This window comes from Anser cygnoides, chromosome 2 (assembly GCF_040182565.1).
Source record: "Anser cygnoides isolate HZ-2024a breed goose chromosome 2, Taihu_goose_T2T_genome, whole genome shotgun sequence".
NCBI lineage: Eukaryota > Metazoa > Chordata > Aves > Anseriformes > Anatidae > Anser > Anser cygnoides.
The window spans coordinates 145,081,886-145,093,490 of record NC_089874.1 but is presented as its reverse complement, the minus strand read 5'-3'; the positions used below and the strand labels follow the sequence as shown (position 1 = coordinate 145,093,490).

Below are 11,605 nucleotides of genomic sequence, written 5' to 3'. Positions count from 1 at the left end.
AATTAAGACTTGTCTGTCAGATGTGGCAGGTGCAGCCTGCTGTATGTTCCTGTCCTGCTGTTTCCCAAATGGAAATGTGCTGTAGCCTTAAAGAGTGTTTGATTCTGGGTTTGCTTTTGCTTTAAAGTATTTGAACAATTTGTAGATCAGCTTGTTTGTTTGTTTCTTTGAGTGGGTTTTATTTGCTTCTTTCTATTTATCTCAAAGAGGGTGTTACAAAAAGCTCCAAGGACAGTCTGCACTCTTTTCCCCATTCCATAGTTTTCTCCTTACAATTTTTCTTCAAAGAACAGATAATACAGCATTCAATGCATTGAAACTGTGCTCTGCTAATGGAAACATGGCCTGGAGCTGCTTCAAAGCCATGGTCCAAGCAAGTCCAAAGCACTGAGCTGTCTCAGACGGGCACTGCGGAAAAATTCTTCTGTGGGAGTCTCCCGTTATTGCCACGTCCTGATTGACATTCATGAGGGTTATTGCCACAAAGATTAGAATATTCTGTGCTGGGTCTTTTGAGTGTCGTCTGGATTTGTCCTCAAAACATTGGTTTCTTTCCCTAATAGAGTGTTTCAGAACTGGCAGAGTCATTACACAGAATTGTCCTGTTCCCTTGTGCTGGGACAACTCCTTGACACAGTCTGTCCTCTTTCCTGACTGGGGTGGTTTCTTCCCAGCTTGCTTTCCCACTTCTGCCCCTGCTTTCCTCCCCGGTAGCCAGGGATGCTGATGCTGCTCTCCTCCTCTTCCTATGGACCCCCTCATTTCGGCTCCACACCCAAAGTCCCTCCTTCCACACCCCCCAGAGCCCGGTCTCCTCCGATAAATCTTCATCTCGGCTCCACAGTTTATTTTCACATCCCAGTTCATCACTTCAGAGAAGGCACTGACAAGAAAAGTCAGCAAAGCTCCACGCCAACCGGCCACTATTTTTACCGTGTCTTTTGGCAGCAGGGTTTTTAATGTTCCCTTTATGCCTGCCACACAAAGCGCGTAACGGCGGGTGGCGAGCCTGATATTTCCCTGAGATTTCTCTGCAAGCCTGGCAGCGCTGAGAACGTTTCTCCAGGTCTCACCCCTCGCCACGCCGTGACCATTCGTGAAAGCATCGTTACCACCCAGCTGCTTAGCGGAACACCACCCCGTGCGTGCTGACACCCGCAGCGGGCATCCCTGAGGGATGCACACCGCTTCCTCTGGGGAACCAGGAGGGTGTGCGGAAAGGGGGGGCTGCCAGGCCAGGCCCCCCCCCGCTCCCCCCGGCTGCGGACTACAACTCCCAGCGTGCCGCAGCCGCCGCCCGCCCGCCTCCTCTGGGCTCGGCGCTGCCCGGCTCGGCTCGGCTCGGCGCTGCCGGTGGCCGCGGCGGGGTAGGTGGCGTGCGAGCCCCGGGTGTGCGTGTGCGAGCCCCGGGTGTGCGTGTGCGAGCCCCGGGTGTGCGTGTGTCCGCCGCGCCCCGCCAGCCTTGCCCCGCACGTGGGGTGCCGCGGGTGCCGCGCATCCCCCCGGCGGTGCGGGCTCGGCGCCGGGGGTGCGGGGAGTTGGGCTCCGAGGGGGGCGATAGCGAATGAATTGCGGACCGGGAGCAGTAGCCGCCCTTGAGCCCTCAGTCTTCGAGGCGGAATTGCATTCCCAAAGCTCTTCGTCAAACGGGAGATCCGCTGTAGGAAAAGCGCTGCTTTTCCCCCAGGATTATCAGATTTCCACCGGAGAATGCAGATCCTGGATTAGGGGGCTGCGTGGGATTTGCGTGTTTCTTTCTAATTAGTCTGCGTGTCTGCGGTTAAAATCCTTAATTCGGAGAGGGGAAGTTACTTGCTGCTGAAAAAAATAGATGCCTTTTTTTTTTTTTTCCCCCTGACATTTTCCGCAGTTGTTTGGGTTACCCCGTGCTCTGTGGATGACTTACTGCCTTAATTGGATATCGGTGTCAAAGGTTGATTAGGCTCCCTAATAGATTTTGGATCTGCAAGAGGATTGCAGTTTTAAGTTCGTGGTTAAAACAATTGTGTTTGTCATCTCCCCTCGAGCAGTTGGGAGGGAGACTGATGTATTATATTTGTGTTATCTGCTCTTCGGTTTATTAACGTACCATCAGGAGGTTGTCGGGCTTGGCTATGTTGTTGTTTTGTTTGTGTTTTTTTTTTTTTCCCTTTGCTATTTCATTTGCAGACTGAAAAGAAATGAACGTCAGAGGGGATTTGTTTAATCATTTAACAGCTGACACAAGCCATGTCCCTAACAAAACGTTGCTGAAAGAGTAGAAGATTTCTGGGATACGGCGGCTCCGGTACCATGAAACCGCTCCAGCGAGTCAGGGGCAGCGCCTGCTGAAGGATGCAGTAACCCAGGAGTCCAGGCTCGCCGGGACGAGGCCGATGGCTTGCATGGAGCTTCTCTACCTGGCCGAGGAGAGCAGGCAGGGGTCCCTGGGCACTGCTGCGGGCTGGAGCCTGCCTTCCTCTCCCTACGAGCAGCAGCAGCAGCATGAGGGAGGTGAGGTGGACCCCAGAGCAGCCTCTGCTGTGGCAGCCCTGCATTGCAAGCCCTCAGAGAAGGGTCCCATGGCAGAGCCCACCCGGGTTCCCTTGTCCTCTGCCTCGGGCCCCTCGCCCTGGGAGCACCCAGCACCCCCCGGCACCTCCCAGCCTTGCCACCTGCCCGAGAGCTTCCCGGGGGAAGAGGACGCGGGGAAGAAGAAAGCCTGCTGCTGTGCCCAGGAACTCGAGACGTCGTTCACCTACGTGGATGAAAATGTGAACCTGGAGCACGCAAGAAGTCCCCCTAGTCCAACAGGCTGTCGGGATGCTCCTCAGCAGCGCTCCTGCCGGGAGCTGCCGCCCGAGTGGGTGCACGATTCCCCTTCCCTGGTCTCCGAGGAGGATGACACGGCCTCGGAGGCGGCAGCTGGGAAATCCGTGGACTACGGGTTCATTAGTGCCATTTTGTTCCTCGTTAGTGGGATTTTGCTGGTGATCATTTCCTACGTGGTACCCAGAGACGTGACTGTGGATCCCAACACGGTGGCTGCCCGGGAGATGGAGAGACTGGAGAACGAGAGCGCCAGGATCGGGGCTCACTTGGACCGCTGTGTGATCGCCGGGCTGTGTCTCTTAACCCTGGGGGGAGTGGTGCTCTCCAGCCTGCTGATGATGTCCATGTGGAAAGGGGAGCTGTACCGGAGGAGCAGGTTTGCATCCTCCAAGGAGTCTGCAAAGCTCTATGGGTCTTTCAATTTCAGAATGAAGTCTGGTGCAAATGATAACATGCTCGAGCTGTCGTTAGTTGAGGAAGATGTGCTTGCCGTAGATAATTAGAGTGGTCATGAGTTTTTAAGGCAGCGTTTCTACGAGAAAACATGTTTCATTAAAGAAAACAGATGTGGCTAAAGATAGCTGGTGATGCGTTTATTTGTCTGACAAGAACGTTTTTTTCTTAAGCTCTATAATCGAATGTTAGCAGTATATGAGCACTTGTTGTAAAGGGAAAACATGCCAGAGAAAATGCAATTGATATGAAATAATGAAAACCACTGAATAAAAAGAGATTTGTGGTGAGTAGGTTCTGTAGGTGTCTCCTTTATCCTAACATAAAACATTCCTTTGGTGTCTTGCCTATATAATTTTCTTATTACTCCCATACAGAACAGGAGTGACCTTGACACCTTGGAAGCTGTTAATTGTTGCAGTCTTCAGAGGGATTATTAACAGCCTACTTGATGTCATGTTAAAAAGCAGGACCAATAATCAAATAGCAAGGCTGATGTTTAATTAAGAGAGATGCTTTTTTATCCTTTAATTTTAAGCTGATCCCTTACTTTCTATGAATGAGACCTAATGGAAAAAAAGACCACTTGTTCATGACTTACCACAAATCTCCCGTATTTTCAGACAATGGTACAATTAGTGGTGATTATTTAAAATATAAAGATAAGAGGCAAAGGGCAGGGAACCATATGGCTCATGATGGTATTGGTGGGAGACAAAAGGTTCTTTCAACTTGAGGTCAGTGGTTCCATTTCAGTTCAGATTAGCCATGATTGATAGTCATTAACTTCTGATAGCTATAGCGGCCCATATGAAAGAAGTTTAGTTCCTGGTGGACAGATGTCTTTGTATGAAAACTGCCATAACTTGAATTAACTGACCTCTTGTTTGGAGTCTCAAAAGACCCAAAGAGTAAAAAAGCATCAGGATGCAGAGGCTGAACACTTCTCCTTCAGTATGGATGCCAGAAGAAATTCAAGCTCAGCTGAAGGGCTTTGCTTATACTGGGCCTGTCTGGATCACACTAGTCCTTTTGAAACTTCATTTTTATGTCACTAGGCTGCCAGCCTTCTCATAACTGGAAAGAAAAGGTCAGGAAGGAGCTTCTGGGGCTCGTTCATTATAAACCAAATTATTTATAAAAAATAAATTGTCAGGAAATACAAAGGTTAAATATCAGACAGGTGGACTGTCTGACATGGGACTTAGTTAACACAGAGGATGATCAAGAATACATGATGCTATTTTTCACAGTTACATAGCAAGGTAGCCAAAAACCTGTACTGCTGATGGTATTTACTTTAGTATCAGCCTGTTTGTTTGGAGCATTAAAGTGGTGTTCTTGTGATGCTGGGAAAAACAATAAGGATTGTTATATGCACTGCTGTCATTTCTCAGTGAACAGTGGTTAGTATTATATATGTCCTAGACCCTGCCAAAGCCAAACATGAGTGAAGAGCTCTGTCTGTACAGACCCTGGCTGCAGAGTCATAGTAGAAACACTTGTTTCACTGTCACAGCCTTGTCAGTCATGGTTAAATCTCAAATATGGGGAATATCAAATCTTTTATGAATGAGACTTTTTCTTTCCTGCTGTGACATATCTGAGAACAATCTTAGGAAGGAGTGGCAACATGAGGTTCAGAATACAAAAAATCCTCCTGCTCAGGTGGTGCTGGGACCTGGTGTTTCTGACATCGCTTTCTCCCAATTACAACTCCCAGGGCTTCTGGGTTTCCTTCTCAGTCTAGCGTGACTGGTGGAGATCGTGAACACTGCCCTGCTCTTTTTTTGGGAGGACAGCCTGATGTGGGGGTTGGAGCACACTGGCTGGTGTGACTCAGAGCAGCAAGAGGAAAAACTGTATTTTATACCTGAATGAGACTGTTTACGGTCCCTTCCCAGTCCTCATTATGTGTGCCGGGGGACCACCTGTTTTCTGTCTTCTATGTCTTAATTGTGCCCCAAATTACTGGATATCCAAAAAATTGGATTTTTCAGTCTGCAGAAATTACACGAGTGGCAGGTGGAAATGTGGGGTCCTCATGCAGAAAAAGACCGAACACTGTTCTGCCACCTTGTTCCTCAAGCCCTCTTTGTTTGCGTCAGGAGGCACGTGCCACGCCTGTGCCTGGCACTCGCCTGTGTTCAGTCCCTCGTGCTCGCTGGTCATGGGTGCTCGTGTAGGTGCCCTCGACAGAGAGCTGGAGAACCTGTGCTGCTCCAGGTTCATGCCTTTGGTTGCTGTAAATAGCGTGATGTTGTATCAGGTTTTAACTTTGGCCCTGTGAAAGAGATGCTACTTAAATGTTATCTGTTCTAACTCCTGCTTTAGTTCAGTGTTAGCTGGCAATTAAAGGAGCAGCCTTATTCAGCAGTGCTACTGCCTAGTAGATGTTATTACCAGTTACATCATGATATAGAGCATGTCTGAGGGCAGGAACTCACAGTGGCCAGCATTTCAGCAGTCATTTTGGGAGAGCTTACGTCCCTCTGGGTGTGTCATCAGGGATTCAGGACTGAATTTCTAGGGTGAAAAAGAAGAGCTTACATATGTAAGGAGAAACCTTCAGCCCGTTGGGATCAGTGAGAATATGGAGCAAAATAGCCCAAGAATTAAGACATGGAGGAGGAAGGCTCCCCATTAGCTGCCCTTTGCCTGCTCCCGGGTATGAGGACACTGCCTGCAGGGCCTGTTAACACCACCTGAGGTGGGGTGGTGGGGTCAGCGCTGCTGCCTGCCCTGGTCCTAGGACAGGAACCGATGCTGTGACCTCCAAAAGTGCAGGGGAGGCTGTGCCAAGCAGGAGGGCAGATGGTGCCTGGCCAAGGGCAGCAGACATTGTGGGGCAGAGGATGGATGTAATGGGGGGCAAAAACCCTTTCATCGCTCCCCACCCCTAACGGGAAACGTACTTGGCAGAAGCTCTAAAACTGAGGCTGAGTTTTGAGAGCCATTATTTTTATTTTTTAATGATACATATGCATAAAATTGAAGTACATTCCAGAATTGTAGAAAGATGACAGCTAACACTGTAAGGATCACAGATTTCTTGTAGGAACCATGGCATGCCTTAATGCTGGTTATTAGCACTAGAAAAGAGCGTGTTCCCCAGACTGTCAGTATATTATTATCAAGTGAGAAGTTTTCTGACACTTTGTAAAATGCCTGTCACAGATCATAAGCCTGCAATACCTAAATGAACCCTCAAATTTTCCCTGAGCATTTTAAGGAAACGTAAGTCAACCTAATAATCTAAATATACACCACAGAGGTGTAAGGAATAATAATAATAAAGCAGAACTAATGCAGTTTCTTTATTTTGGTGTTAAAGTGTGCTACAAAAGAGGTGAAGGCAGGCCTTTAGAGGACAGAGTGCAGGAGTTCAGCAGATAAAACTCTCAGGACATTTCTCTGATCACCAAACAAACGAGAAGGCTGTGTGGGTTGGTGGTGTGATGTAAAACCTCTGGACTCTCAGGTTCTAATGATGTACAGTGCAAGAGAAACCAAAATGCTTGTTGTCTGGTGGTTGGTTGTGGGAAGTGAATGTATTAGTCTGCTGCCTGGTGGATGGGTGTCCACATTATCCCGGTCACAAATGGCAGTACCAAAGGCTGAGGCCAAGGGAGATTAATTGCCTGCTCATACACCCTAGCAATTTGATTTCCCCTTCTCAAAATGTAAATGCTTTAAGGGTACAAGTGTGAGGAAAGTTGTATTTTTCCATCACCTCGGCTAAACTTTTTGCATGGATCAATGGAGGGCTGTGAATTTTGGGGCATACCAGGTGGGTGTTAGGTACCCCTTGGAGCACCCTGGAAACAAACCATGATTCGTGCCGGGGGAGGAACAGTCTATTCCTGACTGACCCTCACAGCAAAATGTGACGTTTGCCCATTTTCTACCTCATGACGTGTCAGCGGGGGCTGCCAGCCCCTAGGGCCGGGCTCTGCCCCGGCCTCTGCCTCCCCACCGAGGGAACGCGAGGCCTTGGCCGGGGCTTCTCCCTGTACCCTGTGCTGCTGAAACAGCTCCCCGGGGACCGGTTTTCTCAGTTTCTTTTTCTCAGTCAGAAATTTGTGACAGAGGCTGGGCCATTTGGGAACTGCTGAGAGCTGTGCCGTGGGACTCTGCCACCCAGAGAGGTCCGTGGGGAGGCACCCAGCCTGGCTCCGGCCCAGCCGGCCTCGCCTCCGCCCTGCCAGCCCGAGGCCTGACCCGCAGCAGGGAAACCCGAAACTCTCTCCTAGGAAGCTATGCTGGGTTGTCGCTGGTTTTGATATGTTTACAGTTTTTTAATCTTTGTAATTCTTTTAAAAATCTGTCTGTAATGAATATCAAGTTTACTGACTGGGAAAGCAATGGCTTTAATCTTGTAAAACTCCTTTTTGACCCACGCAAGGGTGAAACATCACAGTTCATCGTGAGCTTTTCGATTGTGCGTTTGATGCCTTATTATAATAGCAACAGCGTTCTGTACAGATTAAAAAATAAAAATCTGTAAAGCTGATCTCTGGTGCCGTGGTTGTCTTTGCCCTTTACTGAGCTGCTGATCACAGTCAGATAGTGCCAAATGATGCAGGCTTTAAAACTTCACTACACAGGTGTCCCACCTAACTCTATATTTCCGAAAAATAGAGAGGAGGGGGCAGCTGGGGCTGTGCAAGCAGGTGGCTGGGGAAACTGAGGCAGTAAGTGGGTGTTGAGCCCCTGCCTGCCATACCCATGCACTATGCAACGTTGGGACCATGTCCTCGCCCCAGCCATGCCGCGGCTTGCTCCTGGCTTGTGCTTTTTGTTTTTCCCAAAAGCCCAGCGCATGCCAGCTCAGCACCTCACCCGCACTTGCCAGCCTCTGCTCCCACCCAAATGCAGTACGAGTGTGTGGCATGCAGGTCATGCCTTGCAATGTTGTTTTTCATATTCTGCGTGACAGGACCGGACCTCTCCCTGCTGCTGTCAAAGCATGCGTGGGAGCGCCGCCGGTGAGTCTGGATTCAGGTTGGAGCAGGGGCTGTCTGGATCTGTTAGGAGTTTCCAGAGTTCCTGGTGCATTAGGGCCCCTATTCCCCATTTGGGTTTCAGGCTGTTGCTGCCATAACAGTAATAAATGTGTCCCCGAGGTAACTAAATTGACTGCAGTAAATTGCACTTGTGCCAGATATAGCCTATGGTGTACAACCCATGGTTATTAAGAGGTTAAGAGAGTAGGTCTATTTATAGATATGACAATCCATCAGCTTAAAGATCTGGGAGGCTTTCTAACTGAAAGCAAACATTAAATTCTTTGTTACTTGTTTTTACAGGATTCTTTTTAATCTTATCTTTTTACACGTTGAAGGAATCATCATCATATATAGTATGTACAAGGACTTCTTTTCTCTTGAGCATAAGTCCTGGCAAGGTCAAGAATCCTGGAAACGACAAGATTGATTCTTTGATTTTTCTTACCAGCTTAAATGAAATTGTGGCTATTATACATTTGAATAAAACCAGACAAGTCAAGAATCTCTTTGAAATGTACACGGTTAATATTTGTTTGTGTTAATATCAATGTCCTACCATTTCTAGAAACTCAGCCAAATAATGCAATTGCCTATTAGATTTCAATACAAATCCAGTTAAAATACTTTTGGGAACTTGCTGTATTAAAGACGCAAAGAATTTTCTTCTCATGTGTTGAATCTTCCACCTTTACGTACGGTAAAAAGTCTGAGGTATTACCATTAACTGAGTTGCACTTTGTGTGTTTGGTCATCTTTTTAAATAAGGGCATTGCAATCTAAAACACACGTGTTTGTTCTTCACCTGCAGACCATCTCTGAAAGTGCTTCCGAGTGTATGCAGCTGCTCGAGAAGTGAGATCTCTTGTGGCATGATGCGTAATGTCTACGTAAAGCCTCCTGCACCTTGGTATCAAAGCAGTGTATGGGACACGTACTGCCCTTGTTTTACAGATGAAGTGACTCACCTCCTCTGCCGAGAGAGCCAGCTGGAGAGCTGAGAACAGACACCAAGGCATCTTAGGTCACAGCCGGTACTGCAGAAAAGAGCTCACTCATCACAAAACCCCTAAAATAAATGAAACCAAAAGGGATGGCAAGTGTATATATATATATATTTTTTTTTTTTCCTGAAAAATTCCATTAAAAATACCACTTTCTACTAGCCATTCAAGTACAAAACACTTAAAAAAATTTCCTAGCAAAGTCAACTCAACTTAAATTTTGCTAATATTTGCAGGAATTTCAGGAAGATTTTGCACATTTAAGGCATTTGATTTATTGTAAGCTTCTTTTTTATGTTTCAAAAAATCAATAGGCTTTTGTTCAAATAATAAAGCAGGTATCTTTATATCAGCACAAAAGGCTTCTCTTTTCCAATAGTAGGCTCTGTTTTGACAGATGTGTATTCAGGGAAACTTAGCTATTGTTGAATAAAACATTTCCAGAAGCAAAATTGATTAAGTCCCTTTTGTAAAGAAAAAAAATCAATTCTTCCCATTAGAAGTATCTAAAAGATGTTGATCAGGTAGAAATGTAAATAAAGTCCTTTAATCACTAGTCTCCACTGCAGTGTATCCATCCAGAGGAGATTGGTTTTTGTCTCTTTATAGCTTAAAATAAATTTGTTTCAAATATATCATGAAGCAGCTTCTGACAAAGTAGCCAGAGTAACTGCTCAAAAGTAAATGATACCAAGTAGCTATCCTGACATTTTGGTATTGCTTTTCTCAAAGATGAGCTGTTCATGCAATAAATGTATATTTGATAATATATCCAAGTTGGGAACAAAAATATATTTACTGAAAATCAACATAGTGGAAAGTACGTGGCTATTTTCAGTTTCTATATATTATCTTCTTATTTCATGTAACAAAGACAGCACTCAAGATCTCTTGATTAGTAATTGTAAAGGACTATTAAAGATCATGGAGGGCTATTAACATAAAGATGCAAAGACTCTAGCTCTGTAAGTCCCTAAGCTTCTGATTACTGAGAGAATACGCTGGTACATGCTGACCTTACACTTTGTTTTAGATACATCAGTATCTGCTGTAGGCAACTATCTGAGACAGTTTCTTGATAGATGGACCTTTGATTTGATCTTGTCTGACCTCATGTTCTCAAAACTTTGTGTTTGCCTATAGTGAGAATATCAAGTAGTTGCTTTGACATTGTGGCAAAGAAACTACAAATCAGTAAGTCACAGTCTTACCTTTTTTTCCCCCTTCTTACAGGGTTGGTAATCATGGCTGGAATAGCTCTTGAGAGGTCATTTTCCAGTCTCCTGGATCTTTGTTCACCCTCCATCAGTCCTAAAAGATAATTGCTCATGGCTATGAAATTGCGTTACCCAGTTCCCTGGGCACTCGGGTGAATTTTACAAGGTTCACATGATTTGAAAATTAATATTTTATCTATGTAACCTCTTTTTCTGCTTTCTGCTAGCCTAAGTTCTTAATAAGTTCTAAAGTCTGTGTATAGTCTGAGTTGTTTTAGACTTTTTAATGAGGTAAAGAAAAAAACTAGGCTGAAGGAATTCAGCCTTCTGAGCATCATTTTCCTCTCTTCCTCTTCACAAAGCAGAAATAGTTCATTCCCTCTTTTTTCTTCTTCTTTTTTTTTTTCTTTATAGTGTAAATATAGAGCGCTTCCTTACCACCTTTTCTTCTCTTCTAGCAAGATCTCATTTTCTCTCCTTGTCTGTTGCCCCCACAAATATTGCACAATATTTTGTACCCAATATTACCTGCCCTAATTTCCCCAGTGTGAAAATGTCTTAATTTTCAGGTCACTCTCATGATGAGCTAAACATGCTTACAATGTTTATTTTTCTTTCACATCTTCATGTTTCACATATGCTTGTGTCCTTAAGCTTTTGGTTAAGGATTTGCTAAATCTCCTGAATGCCTTTTTCCTTTAAGTTTCTCTTTCATGGGAGCACACCAGATAGTTTGTTGAATTTATCGAAGGTCTTTGTTCTTTGGGGCTCCTTGTTTCCAGGCAGAAATAATCTGCTGTACCAGCTCTATATTGTGTCCATTATTTTTATTTATTTATTTTTTTATTTTTTCTGGAACAGGTTCAGCTTGGCAAGCAGCCTGGTGACTGGGTTCCCCGTTCCAGCCCACCTCCATTCGTTCCTCACCCAGCCTTTCTTTGACGTAGGCAGCAGTGGTCTAGGATGGAGATTTTGTGGCACTCTTCCCATTTGAGCCAAACCATATTACTAAGGAAAATACAACTGGCTTACCTATAGTATCAAATGGCAGTGCACAGCTATCGAGATTGGAAGTATCTTCACTTAAACTTCACAGGATATTGAAACCAGTCTC

General features: G+C 45.7%; 1 protein-coding gene across 3 annotated transcripts; it reads left to right on the top strand.

The window, feature by feature from the left end:
- Nucleotides 1-833: 833 nt before the first annotated feature.
- On the top strand, nt 834-8,140 carry TMEM74 (transmembrane protein 74). Of its 3 annotated transcripts, none has more exons than XM_048068773.2 (2): nt 834-1,367; nt 2,218-8,136. In XM_048068773.2, the coding sequence occupies exon 2, from the start codon at nt 2,376-2,378 to the stop codon at nt 3,312-3,314; it is 939 nt and encodes a 312-aa protein (XP_047924730.1). In that variant the 5' UTR covers nt 834-1,367; nt 2,218-2,375; the 3' UTR covers nt 3,315-8,136. The 3 variants fall into 3 exon arrangements, with proteins under 3 accessions (XP_047924730.1, XP_047924729.1, XP_013035501.1); XM_048068772.2 differs by having other exon boundaries at nt 2,170-8,136; XM_013180047.3 differs by lacking the exon at nt 834-1,367 and having other exon boundaries at nt 1,378-2,842; nt 2,957-8,140.
- Nucleotides 8,141-11,605: the final 3,465 nt, after the last annotated feature.